The sequence below is a fragment of the Alexandromys fortis genome, unplaced genomic scaffold (genome assembly GCF_014885135.2).
Source record: "Alexandromys fortis isolate MF-2015 unplaced genomic scaffold, M_Fortis_MF-2015_v1.1 scaffold_92, whole genome shotgun sequence".
NCBI lineage: Eukaryota > Metazoa > Chordata > Mammalia > Rodentia > Cricetidae > Alexandromys > Alexandromys fortis.
Genome location: NW_026067972.1, coordinates 3288124 through 3303771, shown reverse-complemented (window position 1 = coordinate 3303771; position 15648 = coordinate 3288124). Strand labels below are relative to the sequence as shown.

The window sequence follows — 15648 nt, the reverse complement described above, 5'->3', positions numbered from 1 at the left end:
ACTAGAATGCTCAGACTCACAGAGCCGAGCAGAGTGTCCCCAGGGCGGGGAGGAGGAGTGCAGCTGTTAAGTGGCTGATCTTTTGTACAACATGAGCGTATACATCATTGCAGGCCTGAATACTTCAAAATGGCTACACGTGGTAGCATGCATCTAAGGTCTGGCACTGGGGAACAGTGACAGGGAGATCCTAACCAACCAAAATAAAACAAAACAAACCTAAAACCAGACTGTGATTTTATGGTACTTTTTTTGCTTGCTTGTTTTTTTTTTTTTGTGGTGCTGGGCCTAGAACCCGGGGCCTTGTAGATGCTCTGCCACTGAGCCATACCCCCAGTGGTCATGCTATTTATCATTTTTTTAACTACAAAATTGGGGGTGCCAAAAGATGCAGTAATTGAACCATTTTAATGTAATATTTTTTTTTAAAAAAAATAATCATTCAAGTCCATAAAGAACAAACGCTCTTAAAAATGCAGATGACAGAGCCAGGCGGTGGTGGGCGCAGGCCTTTAATCCCAGCACTCGGGAGGCAGAGGCAGGCGGATCTCTGTGAGTTCGAGACCAGCCTGGTCTACAAGAGCTAGTTCCAGGACAGGCTCCAAAACCATAGAGAAACCCTGTCTCGAAAAACAAAAAAACAAAACAAAACAAAAAAATGCAGATGACAGCACTGGAGGCCCCCCTAGCATGGGCATGGGCTCCAGCCCCAGCACCACAGTGCAGTAGTTTAAAAGGCACATGGTTTACATTACTTTTTTTCTGACCAAAGGCTTCATGCTTCTTATGCAAATTTTTGATGATTTGGAAAAGAATAATAAAACTACCACTTAGAACCAGCACTGATTAGATTGGCACGAACGGTTCAAACTCTCACCTGCTAAGAAGTTACGATGTGAACACACCTGGGAGGACTCTAGCAGATGAGCCTAGACAGGTACACAATGAGAACAGAACCAGCGAGGGCCAGAGAGTGGGCAGAGATGGACAGGTCTGGTAATAGTCGCCATAGAGCCAAGTATATAAGCTGCATGCCAGGCTTGCGGGCATCCCGTGGAAAGGCTTCGCTCCCCACACATATACCACAGAGAAATGCTAGGGAAGTTTGCAGTTCATCAAGTTGGGGACACGCTCTCACGGAGCCTCAGGAATTTTCTGTGTGACTAAAGACAGCCTTGAACATCTGATCATCCGGCCTTTATTTCCTGAGTGCTAAGATTATAAGGATGTGCTACCAGGCCTGTTTCATGTTAGCCTGAACTCCACCAGCATGGGCTACACCCCAACCCAGTATCACAGATTTGAAGCTGCTGTGTCCTTAGGAGGCTTTGGAGCCCTCCTTGACAGAGACTGGTTAGCAGCACCCACATGTGACACTTCAGGAACACAAGGATGGATGTGGCACAATTCCTGGCACCCTGGGCCCCTGCGGAGGAATGGCCAGGTGGTTTCCAAGGTCAGAAGGTGTACTGAGGGCCAGCTGGAGGAAGCAGAAAGGCTGACTGAGTGATACTTCTCAACCCAACCGTTGTCTGGCCCATCTCAGGTTTTCATACCTGGCCATGAGTTGTTTTATTTTCATTTCTAAAAGCCAGTAAGTCATCCTTTCAAACCAGCCTTTATTCTCTAGAGCGCCAATATGTACATCGCTAAGTGACGCTCAGGAGAGGGGCTGGGAGTCAGCACAGGCCTCAGGCTCTGTGTGGTGTGAGTGTGTCTAAGCTTCACATATTGATCTGTGGTCCCACTGGAAGCTTCTAAGAGGAAGGAAATGGTCCTTGGGCCTCTGGGGTCACCGAGAGGTCATGATGGTGGAGTCTCCACAACTCAGTCCTGCTGGTGAAGACCAAAGGGCACACACATAAGAACTCCCTGTCTCCTGCCATGGGATGCCCCGAATCACCTCAGAACTCTGCCAGCAAGGCCACCCCAGGTATGACATCTCAGCCTGACAGCTCAAGCTGGTGGGGTGCTTGCCTACAATAAGCTATGTGGTTGTGTGTACTTGTAACCCCAGCAATCAGGGGACCCTTGAGACACAACAACCCTTTTCTTCATAAAGCAACCTGCCTTAGGCTAACAGATCCAAGGAGGGTGGCTTTGGGCTGGCCACTTCACAGAGTATCAACTTTCTCCTAATCAGGTTGGTGATAAAGATCTCAGTTCCCTGAAGAGCTGCCTTAAGAATTAAAGAAAGAAGTGTCAAAAGCTTTTCCTCAAGTTGCTTCAGCCAGGGTGCCTCCCACCCTCCCTCCAAGTCAAGGACCAGGCCCTGTCTGCAGTACTCTGAAGTTTCTGGCCAGAGTTTCTGGGAGAGGGCTGAAGGACTGCCCCCATCTAAATAAACAGCCAAGACCTCCTGAGTGAGCCTAAGTGGGCCCACTGGGGTCCAACCTTACCAGCAGCTGACAGATGGCCAACACCAGCCATCTGCCAGGGTGGACATCTTTCAAACTGGGTGTGACTCTCAGCTCAGGGGCCCGGGGCACCCAGTCAGCTTGCCACCTGTAGCTGTCTCCTGGAGTCTAAACCTCTATAGGCCAGCATGGGATTGTCCAGATGGATAATGGGATGATGGCTTAATGGGTACCAGAGTCCCTGTGGACTTACTGACACGGGGAAGCACTGAGAGTGCACTGACATTTTCCAAGAACACCCCTGGCATTTGTGTCTGATGCTAGGCTATGGGATTGGGAAATAATGGAAGTAGCCTTGGCTGTGGGCAGCATTCCAGGCCTGCAGACCGGGCCTCAGGCAAGTGACCTCTAGGCCCAGCGAAAGGACTCCTCAGTGGTAAAGATCAGACTCTGAGACCTGGTTTGGGCCCTGGGAAGCTTGGTCTGGAGAGGTCTCAGACTTCAGACCTTCCGTTTTCCGTTCAGGAGGGCACCCATGGTTAAGAGCTATAGCTGGTGCTCAGACTGCCCTGTGCTGGGACCATGCAACGCGGGCAATAAGCATACCTTATTTTCTCTTCCCAGAAGGATGGCAGAGTCTTCAAGGGCAGGGTTTGGTCCCAGCATGTTTTCCACAGCATAAAATTTGAGGTAAATCCTCACAGGGCTTTTGAATCCATTGATGTTCATCTACTCCAGTTGTTCTCGGCCTTCCTAATGCTATAGCTCCTCACGTTGTGGTGACCCCCAAACATAACATAATTCTTGTCGCTATCTCATAATTGTAATTTTGCTACTGTTATGAATCAAAAATATCTGTATTTTGGGGTGCTCTTAGGTGACCCTTGTGGAAGGGTTGTTCAGTCCCCAAAGGGGTTACAACCCACAGGCTGAGAACCACTGGTCTACTTAGACGACTAAACTTAGACATGTTGCCATGTTTCCTGGAGCTAGCACACTTTCCTACCAAACACAGGAAAGCATCTCAGAGGTGCTGCCCTGGGAAAGCCAGGAGCCATTTTCCTCCTGATGGGTTCTGTCACAGTGAGCTTCCGCTGTCAGCTTGACACAAACCTGGTCACTGGGAAACACAACTTCAACTTTAGAACTGCCCAGATCAGATGGGCCTGTGAAGCTTGTGAGCCTAGGCCGCATTAAAAACAAGTGGCTGAGCAAACTATTGGGGACAAACCAGCAAGTGGCTCTGCGGTGTCCTTCATGTTCTCTACGTTAAGCTCTGCCTTGCGTCCCTGCCATGACTTCCCTTAATGACTGACTGCAATATGTAAGACAAATTAAACCCTTTTCTCCTCAAGTTGCTTTTGGTCATGGTGTTTACCACAGTGAGAGAAGGGCCTGAGATGAGCATCTCTCCTCCGAGCCCAAGGGAGGGGACACTGGCAGCTGTGGTGCACTGTGGGGTGCCAGGCATTGACCTGGGGTCCAGACCTGGACCTCTCCAGCCAGAACTGCCATAAGAGGAGACAGGCTGGGAAGTTAACAGACACGTCACAGTCAGAATGTGGGCCTGTGCTGGGAGTCACCGCTAGGCTGCCATGCACGCATCAGAGCAGTAATGTGCACTTGAGCTCAAAGTCAATGGGTGAACTACACCCACTGGGAGCCCTTTCCTCCCAACCATCTGTCCCAACAAACTGAAGGCTTCCTGGGAAATTGCCCCGTAAAAGTCTACATTTTGAAAGACCCAGACCACTTCCCCATGACCTTCTCCTTTGAATGGGTATTCATAGCCTGGCAACCCTTAAAGGCCCCTAAGAGTCTTGTCTTCTTTTATGGAAGGCAGGGAGACTCCAGAGGCGCATGGGTCTCCAAGGGCTTTGTGGGTTCCTCTGGCCATTTGTTATACCTTAGAAAGGAAGACCAGGTAAAGGGTGAGCTGCCCATATATTCTAGGAAGAAGCGACATGCGGTAACAGCACACGCAGTGTTTACAATCGTGGTTCCTTTTCCTTTTTCTTCTAAGTGTGGCTGAGGAGCTTCAGTGGCATGAATCTGGGGATCCGACACGCAGTACAGTTCAACTGGACACACTTCTACGACGGATCACGGGGCTCGGGGAGACCTGAGCTCACACACGGCTCACACGGCTGCTGTGTTCTCACAGGATATGTCACATGTAGCAAGGGCATGCCTGGGTGTTCAGCTGCCCAACAGCTCTGTGATGCAATGCAAGTCCCGGATGGGCTGAGCCTGTGACCTTCACTCTGTTCTTCCCTGACAGCAGCAAGCTATGTGTGTGCTCACTATGGGCCTGAGGTGAAGACACACCAATGGAAGAAGCCCTTCCAATCACCATCTGCTTTGCTAATTGTGTCAGGCCTGGCCTGTTGTGAAGGGGCAACGTTAGGTAGGAGAGAGGGCCTCTCTCAACCACCTCTTCCCAAGCTGGGCAGAGAGCACAAGCAGAATCACAGAAGGGGAGTGAAGACTCCGCAGCACAGACCACATGCCCCACCCCAGACGGAGTCCTGGGCAGACGGACCAGGGAAGGAAGCTGGAAGCGCTCTGGGCGGCCAGAGCTCAAACACAAACTTCTGCTTTCCTCACAGGGGCACAGGAGCCCACCAAGGCCCTGCCTGGGCTTTGTGATAACAGCTGTGAGAGCTTCACTTTCATGGTGCTGGAGAGAGGCACCTGCCCAGCGCTGCAGCTCTCCCATGCCCCTGCCCCTACCCCTGCTGCTCAATACGTCAGAGAAAGGCCTTTACCCATAAAAGCCTGACTTGTTCCGAGTTGAAGCCCTCTGAATGTTAACGCCTCTGGGCATATGCCCTGTGTCCGCCACAATGGCCCCACATCCATCTCCTTTCTGTCTGCTACGGTGAACTCATGTGAAAACTAAGTCACCTTTCCAGCCACTGTTCTCTGCCACGCACTACCAGCGTTCTCAGTCCCGGGTCAGTCCCTCGGGTCTCGGTACACATCACCAGGTTCTACCATCCACCTTCCCTGGGACCCCTCCCGAGACCTCGCATTGCGACAGCACCTCCCAGACACTGCCTTGCTTTCGTGTTGGATCAGACTGCCCAAGTTTCTCTAAGAGGCATCCACAAATCAATTATTAAAGCAAACCCCCAGAGACCCATGCCTTTGGGGGCCACCTATCACCTAGTTTGTGTGACAGCATGTCTCTGAGAGACTGTGTGTGAGGCACCTCTGACCTCCACAGTTGTTCTCTGAAGACCACACATGAGCTGTGTTGGGTTGGGTTGATGTACTGCACAGTTCTCGGCAAGGCTAAGAGGCCAGGGGGCACAAATGGGGTTCCCAGGAAGGGGCTGGGGCTCACCTTCTGTGACTTTAGCTCTTCCGTGAGCATCAGCACCTGCTGTTCCAAGGCCGCCACCTTTTCCTGGGCCGTGCGGCTCCGAGCCAGCCCATCAGAAAAGAATGGGAAAGTGTTGCTTTGTCGCTTAGGCTTCTGTATGGGACTCGAGGGCAGAGAGGGCCTGGGTGTAGGCTTGGGAGGCTCCTCCGGCTCTTTTCCTGCTGGAGATGAAAAACACAGATGTCAGAATGGGCAGAAACAATGGAATGGTCCATCCACCTACAGGTGCCTCACCCACACAATGACACCTTCCTGTTCTTTCCCTGTGGATTAGGAAGGGGGGGATACTCTTTGCTTTATTTATGACTCGTTACTAGGAATTCTGTGGGAAAGATGGCAGTGGCAGTCATTAACAGTGTGAACACACTCAGTGCCACAGAACGGTGTGATGGGAAGTAGAAAAAGGTAAGTTTTGTTATGTGTATTTTACTACAAAGAAACACACTTGAAACTGGTGTGGTGGTGCGCACCTGTATCCCAGTACAGAGGCAGAGGCAGAAGATCAGAAGTTCAAGGTCACCCTCAGCTATAGAGCAAGTTAAAGGCCTGGGATACATGAGACCCTGTCTCATGGTGGAAACAAGCCAATCCTCTGGAGGCCCAGGAGAATGCTGGAGGCCTTTGTCTTTGACACTTCTCTCCAGAGGGAAGGGAGACTCGTAAGACTCAGAATGTAAAAAAAGGTCACTCATCTGGAGAAGACTCTGGAAGCCCCATCCCCAGTAGTGTAAAACTAGGTAAACTATTGCTGGGGAGGAGACCGATCAAGCCGACTGCACAGATTGCTCATCTGCCTGCAAGGTGTGCACGGTGTGCAGGGAGCTTTTGGGAGTCTGTACCTGTGCTGGGTATTTTGGGTGATGTGGTTGCTTTTCTGATTCATCCCTGACCCTTTTAAATACTGCCCCCCTCCCCCGCCGTTCATAACCCTGTTAGTAACCCCAAACCCACTGATTCTGCCAATTAGGACTTTGGTGGAATCTTTATTTTAGTCTGTCATGGGTTCCCTTTCTGGGGTTAATAGTCATATACGTGTGTGTGTGTGTCTGTGTGTTACAACTCCACAGGGAAAGTCTGTCACACAACACACCCTGCTAAGGACTGAACGTTTGTGTTGCCTATAGCCCCAGGAAGAAGCTCCAGTCCCCTGTGTGACGACATTAGGAGGCAGGGACTTAAGTAATTGAGATGAAGGCATGAGGGTGGAACCCCATGACGGGGATGAAGATGAGAGTCTCAGCCACCTAGAAGACAGAGCACACAGTCGACAAGCCTGGAAGAGAGAGCCTTGACTAGATCCCAATCATCAGCATGTTGACCTCATGTTTCTCAGCCTTCCACTTAACTAGAGGAATTCCAGTAAGCGTGTTCTGCGTGAGCCACATACATATGCTCTTGCAGACGGGAAGGAGACAGGCCAGAGCTCACCTGGAGTGCTGGTGTCAGAGGTCGAGGACTGCTCACCACCTTGAGGCTCCACACCCTGTGAAGACTCTTCCATTAGTGGTCCATGGCCTATGGCTTGGGCCTGCTTGTTGCCCCGGATATTGTGCATAGTGTTTCTGGAAGGAGAAGCGAGGAGCATGAGGCTGGCAACCTCTCTGCCCTGCTTGCTGCCTGTTGGAGCTCTGACCTCACCAGCATGTCTCCAACCACCCAGATTGTCTCCACTCTCAGCATCCTGTGTGACGCACCTGCCCCCCCTCCCAGCTCCAATCCCTCACCCTTCTCATTTATCCCCTGCCACACTACACTCCTACACCCTTTTATTCCTGGTTAATTTCACACATACATAATGTGTATTCTTTCTAGATTTATTTTATTTTATGAGTGTTTTGCTTGCATGTATGGCTGTCTTAGGGTTTTTATTGCTGTGAAGAGACATCATGACTATGGCAACTCTTATAAAGGAAAATATTTAATTGGGGTGGCTTACGTTCAGATGTTTAGTCCATTACCATCATGGTACGGCATGCAGACAGACATGGTGCTGGAGAGTTAGCTCAAAGTCCTACATCTTGACTTGCAGGCAACAGGAAGTAGTCTAAGATACTGGATGTGGTTTGAGCATATATAAGACCTCAAAGTCCGCCTCCACAGTGACACACTTCCTCCAACAAGGCCACACCTACTCCAGCTAGAGCACACCTCCTAATAGTGCCACTCCCTTTGGGGGGGGTCATTTTCTTTCAAACCACCATATATGTCTGTGAACCATGTGCATTCCTGGTGTCTGTGGAGGTCAGCAGAGGGCATCAGATCTCTTAGCAATGGAGTTACAGATGGTTGTGAGCAACCATGCTGGTGCTGGAGACTGAGCCCAGGTGACCCTCTTACAAGAACAAGTGCTCTTAACCATTGAGCCATTTCCTCAGCCCCCTACAATGTATCTATCCCATCCTCCCCTATTCCTCAGTACCCCCCAACATATGCCCTTCCTACTGAGTCCAATGACTGTTGCCAGCTTGAGCATGAAGAACCTACTGTTGGCCATAACCCTGAAGAAAATGACTCCCCCCAACACACACACACAACAGTCACCAGCTGCCAATAGCTCCTCGGCTAGGGGTGGGGTCTCATAAGCTTCTTCCCCCCACTGACGCTGGAATTACTGATGGCTCTATCTTGTACAGGTAACCCCAGCTGCTGCAAGTTCACAAGTGCAATGAACACTGAATTTCTCACAGGCTTGGTTCCTGCAGCCCCAACCCCGCGTCTGGAGCGGTGCCTGCACTTTTCGTTCTGCTTGCTCGTAGACTTAGAGCAGTGACTGTAATAAGAAATTGCTTCGGGGCTGGAGAGATGGCTCAGTGGTTAAGAGCACTGCCTGCTCTTCCAAAGGTCCTGAGTTCAATTCCCAGCAACCACATGGTGGCTCACAACCATCTGAAATGCGATCTGATGTCCTCTTCTGGCCTGCAGGTAGACACACAGACAGAATATTGTATACATAATAAATAAATAAAATATTAAAAAAAAAAAGAAATTGCTTCACGTTTATCGAACGAATGTTGAATGCACTTGTCAACCTAACTTCCCCAAATCCTATGGCCCAAAGGCCATCAGTGGTTCCCAGCTCTGATCTGTTGAGGCATGTTGTAAGCATTTCCTGGCAGCTTTCTGCTTTTGCTCTCTTCCTGGACCCAGACCCACCCAGGCTTGCAGGTTTCACTGACTCACGGCTTCCAAGGGACTTAGTACACTTGTGCCCAGGCCAGCTTCAGCCAATAGCTTGTTGAGGCTGAGGCCCCATTCCTGAGTCCAGACTTAACCCTTGTGCAGTTTATAGAAAGGAACCAGGTAGCACCAAAGACCAGCCTGAGAGTACAGAATATAGCAAAATCCACAGTCTACCAGATGAAGAGGGAGCTCAGGTGTTTATTTTTCCTGGCAAAGAGATAAAAGCTCATCAATTCTGAAATCAATAGTAAGGGAGAGAAAAAGTGCTCCCTAAGTGAACTGTTTAAAACTCAGGCTATGCAGCCGGGTGGTGGTGACGCACGCCTTTAATCCCAGCACTCGGGAGGCAGAGGCAGGTGGATCTCTGTGAGTTTAAGGCCAGCCTGGTCTATAAGAGCAAGTTTTAGGACAGGCACCAAAGCTACAGAGAAACCTTGTCTTGAAAAAACCCTAAATAAATAAATAAAACAAACTCAGGTTATGCAAGAAGAAACATCCTAGGTGCTACAAAAAGAAATGGGCCACGGGAGGCACACCTGTCTAGGGAGGGAAGCCACGACATGTGGCAGGGAGGATGATGGTGTCTGAAAGCCAGCCGCAGAGCATCCGTGCTTCCTAGTAGAATTCTAGGACGGGTTCTGAAGGCAGACAGACTTAATCACTGGCCTTTGAAATTCCCTGAGATCTGTTTCAATGTAGATGCAAACGATGGGGAAGAATCTGGTGCCTGAGTGACCGAACCGTGTTTTGAATGTTTCTATTTGTGAGTCCACAGTGATCTTACAGTTAAAATCCTTTCGCCATTCAGAAAAAAAAGTTAAACTCAGCCCCTCCCCCACCACATTTGCCTGCAGGCCACGGTGAACACTGGGACAGTGGGCGTTTTCTTCATTCACTATCTACTTTTTTTTTTTTTTTTTTGATACAGGGTGTCTCACTGAACCCAGAGCTGGCCAGTGAGCCCCACACAGCTTCCTGTCTCTGCTTCCCCAGTGCTCTAGTTAGGGACAGGTGCCAGGGATCTGAGGTTTCTCCAGCAAGAACTTTACCACTGAGCCATTTCTCTAGCTCTTTCTATTATTATTATCATTTATTTTTGAGGCAGGGTTTCATGCATCTCAGACTGCATCTCAGGCATCACAGGTTTACTGTGTGACAGGGCGACTTTGGACTTCTCATCCTTCTGCTGTGGGTGCTAGGGATCAAACGCAGAGCTTCAGTGAGCCTGAGGGACAAGGGCTCTCTCTACTAACTGAGCCACATCCCCAACCCCACGTTTCTCTTGGCCCAGTCTTACTGAAAATGCTTATTATCACAGAGTATCCACCAATATTTTCTGCCTTAAATAAAGGATAGGAAAAAGTGAAATAGATTTGATATGGTGACTCTTTTTCTAAAAGAGAAAGAAAACAAAGAGAAAAACATTAAGAGTTATCCCACCTAGTGAGGGTTAAGATTTTCTGTGAACCCCAGAGAAATGTTCTGAGCTATAACAGACAACTAGTTTTCATTATGACCCGTTACCATTTTGGGTGATACTGCACCCGGAGGGCATTTACTAAGGAGCAGTAGGGGTTAGGAGGGTGGGGGGTAGTCAGACAAGAGGATATGGTAGACCTGTACGGGCCCCTGGCTCTGTTGAGTCACCCGTGTGAGACACATACTTTGAGAAATATGACAGACAAGTCACTCTGGAAAACCCTCATTCCACAAATCAGCTTGCTATGGCGGTTGGTGAGAGCAGTCTCCGGCAGTGCTCAGGAAGCCCCTCATCCTGCGCTCAGGCCACACAATTGCAAGCTCAAGGCCTCCCAGGGCCTATGCAAGGCCCGTGGTGGGCAGGTTCTCATTTCACCACATCGTCTGGGGCCCTGGAGGTGCAGGGGGCAGTCTTGCAATGCTGCTGTTGACTTGCATCTGTGGCCATCACAAGTGATGGGAGGGCACTGGCTGGGCTAAGCTGTGCAACCACCTCCCTTTCTCAGTTTCCACATGCCCTCTGTTCCACTTTTGGGGCTGTGGCCTCCCTCAGGCACAAACCACCCGCCCTGGATACATGCTGGCTAGGAGGCTGGCCTTCCCAGGTTCCTCTTCCCTTTAGCGTGTTGCCAACATATCCAGTTCCTTCCAGAATCTCAGGGGACAAGCCCTGCACCCTGGGTGCTCACCCATGCTCCGTGTCCCCTAGGCTTCTCTCTCATGGGCTCCATGCCCCTCTGTCCAAATGGCTGTGGTTAGCACTTCCTCCAGCCAAGCAGGCCCTAAAAGGTCACGTCTCATCTTCTCTCCAAAGCCTGTTTCTCTCTGGGAAGAACATGACTACCCTCTCAAGCACACATACACATAACATAATAAAATAAAAAATGAAAAATGTGAAGGAGTTAGGATCTGGCATAGTGGTTCGTGCTTATAATTCCAGCACTCAAAAAGCTGAGACTGGAGGATTGCTGCAAGTTCAAAGCCAGCTAGGGCCACAAAGTGAGTGCCAGGCCAGCCTGGGGCTACAGAGAAAGACCTTATCTCAACGCCTTTCACTATAGAGTAGCTGACATGACTGACGTGATAGAGTACAAGTATCGGAAGTAAATAATTTGATACAAACTCATCATTTGGTGTGATCTCAGCTATACGTGGGTATATAGAGCTGTTTACTACCGCTAAGTGTGATGAATGATAGAAGTATGGGTCATTTCTAACGGTTGTCCTGTTAAGATGTTGTTCATTATTACGAGGCATGGTGTGCCCGTGGGTGCTTGTGCCACAGTACACGTGGGGACAGCTCACTGGAGTTGGTTCTCTCTCTTACCTTTGTGCTCATTTCAAGGAACTCAGGTCACAAGATCTGTGCAGCAAGTGCTTTACCAGCTGAGCCCTGTTTGCGTATTGTGAAACAAGATCTCTCTATGTGGCCCAGGCTGGCCTAGAACTCATGACACTCCTGCCTCTGCCTCCCAAGTGCTGGGACTCCAGTACCTGGTCTATTTTTAAATAACAATGTGGTTAATTGAGAATAAGGCAACAATCCCACCGTTGTCCACCCTACACAGAACCCTACCTGATGAAGCTCACAGAAAGGGGGTCTGGTGGGCTGGCTGCCTCTTATCTCCTTGGGCACTTACTGTATTTCTGTTCCTAGATGCTTCAGGGAGATGTTCTGAAGGGCCGAGGGCATGGCAGGGACAGGCTGCAAGGCAGCTGCTGCACCCACAAGTCCGATGGGTGTTTTCACAGGACACAGGAACTCTTCCAGCTCCGCCTCCTCTTGTTCTAGGGAGCCAAAGACAGGCAGTCAAGACTGGTGTGAGCTAGCATACTTGGTAGGAACGACCTTGTCCTGGGCTGTGGGCTCAGCTCTTGACTGACAGTGTACAGGGTTGTGACAGCTGCTCAGCTAGCGGCTAGCGACCTTGATGCAGGCTAGCAACGGCAAAGTGCTGCAACATGATCTGTTTTGCTGCTGCAGCCTTCGCAGAGACTCTTCACAAACATGGAGGCCTGCAGGTTATTCTGTATCTGATGAGCCATTTAGAAGATGTCTGAAATGTGCTGAAACTTGATGCGTCAAAGGGTCTCTCCTAGTACCTTAAAGTGGAAATAACTTTTTCAGGGTTTTGTTGTTTGTTCGTTTGTTTGTTTTTTTTTTTTTTTTTAGCATGTGCATGTATGTGTGGGGGAGCATATATACATGCTTGAATGTGTACTGGACACACATGCATATGTATGTGCTAGTGTGTGGTGGCCAGAGGTTGACGTCAGATTATCTTTCTCCGTCTCTGCTTTATTTACTAACACAGGGTCTCTCACTGTGCCCAGAGTTTGTCAGTGAGGATATCTATTCAGCTTGCTCTGAATCTCCTAGCTCAACCTCCCCAGAGGCAGAATTACAGGGTGCTGAATGCCACACCCACCTGGGTATTCCCTGAGTTCTAGGATCCGACTGCTTGTTCTCAGGCTTGCACGGCAACTCTTTATCTACTGAGCCAGCTCCCCAATCCTTTATTTGGACACGGAATCTCGTTAAATTACACCGGCCTTGACCTTGTATTCCACACACCTGCCTCCAGCTCTCAAGTACTGGGGGTTACAGGTGCGTAACAACAAGCTCAGCTAGAAATGAAGATTTTACAACCCGGGAGCAGGTCGGGTAAACCCTGATACCTCCATACAACTGCCACTCCACTGTGCAACACAAGAGAAGTAGGCAGCTGAGGCAGGAGAATTGCTGTGAGTTCCAGGTCAGCCTTTTCCTCCAGAGAACATAGGAACATACATGGAACATAATATCAAGTGGAAAATGCCAGACCATTATAATGCCTACCTTTATAAGGGTTGTTCCTAATCAAAATAGTAAGTTTATAAGAGCTTTAATACCTGAGTAGTAATTTCTTCAGATTTCTTTCTGGTTGAAACCCTGGATTTTGAAGATAAGAAAGAATGAGCTGTCCCATGACTCACTGTTCTGGAATCTGTGTGACCTTTCCTGTGTTAGCTTTTGAATGTCTTGCCAACCTATCTCACCCATCTCTGGAGACAAACGACAAGCCCTGATAACCACACACAGCTGTTATGCAGCAGTTCGGAGAGCCCTTACCTGACTTACTAAATGCTTGGATACTGGGAAGAAGTGTGACTGAGGTTTCATGATGGGATTATGGGTGAGCAGGCTATTCTCAATTTATTATTTTTCTCAACAGATTTGCTATTGTAAAAAATCTAGGCCTACCTTCATAACTAGAAAACAAATTAAGATTCATTAAAAATAGGAAGCTACAAAGAGAACTTAAAGCACAGAGACATATTAAGATCGCAATTCTAAATACTGAAAAGTAAAGATGTTTTACATTGGCATTTGGTCCATGGAGGCCAGAACATGACATTACCACGGGCCTCACCAGAAGATGGACATGGGCTGCCTTTCCCTCTTTACTGCTTCCCCAATGTTCCGACAAGAATTCTTCTAGAGAAAGTGGCTCCAAAATGTTTAATGTTAAGATAAGTTTCTACACTAAAAAAACATCATTCGAAGTGTAAGAGAGAGGATCCAGCGTTCTGGAAGTTAGTATGGAATGCTACAGAAAGGAGGAAAGAGCCAGGGCCACTTCTCATGTGGAGCCCTTATCCGGAAGGAGTGAAAGATTTAGGAGTGTGAGGCTGGAGGGACGGCTCAGCAGTTCAGTGCAGTAGCTGCTCTCTCTCTCTCTCTCTCTCTCTCTCTCTTTCTCTCTCTCTCTCTCTCTCTCTCTCTCTCTCTCTCTCTCTCTCTCTCTCTCTCTCTCTCTCTCTCTCGTTTCTCCTCCCTCCTCTCCTCCGGAGTCTTACCCCATCCACCCCCTCCCCTTCCACCCTTCCTCCATCTCCATTGAGAAAGGGGCAGGTCTCCCATGGGCTTGAAGAAAGCATGGCACATCAAGTTGAGGAAGGACCTAGCCTCCCACCCTTCGCACAAGGCTGGGTGAGGTCATCCAGCATTGGGAACAGGTTCCCAAAAGCCAGTTAGATGCCAGATATAGGTCGTGATCTCACTGTTAGGAGCCTTACAAAGAGACCAAGCTGCACAACTGTTACACACATGCACAGGGCCTAGATCGGCCCCATGTCAGCTCCTCTAACTGTTGGTCCAGGTCCATGAGCTCCCACGAGCTCAGGGCGACTGTCTCTGTGGGTTCTCCTATTATGAGCTCCCCTGGCTCATATAATCCCTTCTCCCTTTCTTCAGCAAGACTCCCAGAACTTCAGCTTGTCTGTGAATCTCTGCACCTGTTTCCATCAGTTACTGGATAGTGTATCAAGTATTTCTGATAACAATTAGGGTAGTCACCAATCTGCTTACAGCAGATGGCCCGTTCAGGCACCTTCTCCACTATTGCTAGTAGTCTTAGCTGGGGTCATCCTTGTGGGTTCCTGGAGGTTTCCCTAGAGCCACACTGACTGCTTTTACTGGGGACTAGAGTTCAGCTCCCAACACCCACCCACAGCTCACAATTGCCTGTAACTCCAGCTCCAGGTGATCCAAAGCCTTCTGGACTCCAAAGGCATCGCACTGATGTGGGGACACACACACACACACTGTCACACACACGTAAAATAAATTAACCTATGACTTTAGGGGTGGGGGAACTTTATCTGTGCATCATATCTGTCAAGAAGATGTGGGTATAAAAATATTCATCATCACAGTGGTGATCATGAGAGGTGGGTAGAGTGGGAGTGGAGGCTGCTCCACTCATCCAAGAATCCTGCAGTCACTTAAACAATAGTGGGTCACACGTTGCTAACTCTCAGCAGGCTCCATCAATGTCACAGGCTGGTCAGTTGACTTGGCAACAACATTCAAAGCCATTCTTCTGAGGCCTCCTCTCTATTCCCCCTCTCCCCAGACAGGAGCTGGGCTTCCAGGAAGAGCTGGAGGAAGTAAGATGAGGCAAAGCTGCAGGATCCTGAGGCCGCAGGATGCTGAGGCTAAGGAGCAAGCAAAGGGAAGAAATCACAACTCCAGACCCAGTTAGGCAGGAGCTGGGGCAGAGAGAGCTGATCTGGGAGGCTGAGGCAGGGAGGGCTGGGAGGACTGGGAGGGCTGGAGCTGACTGGACGTGCCTGAGGAGGGAAGGCAAAGATGTCAGGTTCCAGCACCAGAACTGAGCCTGGGGACAGGACCAGGGTAACCAGACGGGAAGGCCGTGTGTGTGGAATGGCTAGGAGGCTGGATCATGAGGTGTGTGTGTG

General features: G+C 49.5%; 1 protein-coding gene across 5 annotated transcripts in view; it reads right to left on the bottom strand.

Annotated features, from left to right (window-relative positions):
* Tbc1d2 (TBC1 domain family member 2) overlaps positions 1 to 15648 on the bottom strand; it is a 46347-nt gene that overhangs the window by 21352 nt on the left and 9347 nt on the right. For 2 of the 5 annotated variants that reach the window (XM_050156056.1, XM_050156058.1), the window contains exons 3-5: positions 12045 to 12192; positions 7174 to 7307; positions 5707 to 5906 (exon numbers count right to left, since the gene is read on the bottom strand). In XM_050156056.1, the coding sequence (XP_050012013.1) occupies positions 5707 to 5906; positions 7174 to 7307; positions 12045 to 12192 (482 nt within the window). Of the gene's footprint in view, positions 1 to 5706; positions 5907 to 7173; positions 7308 to 7681; positions 8616 to 12044; positions 12193 to 15648 lie in introns of those variants that run through there. The other 3 variants (XM_050156057.1, XM_050156059.1, XM_050156060.1) reach the window with 3 other exon arrangements.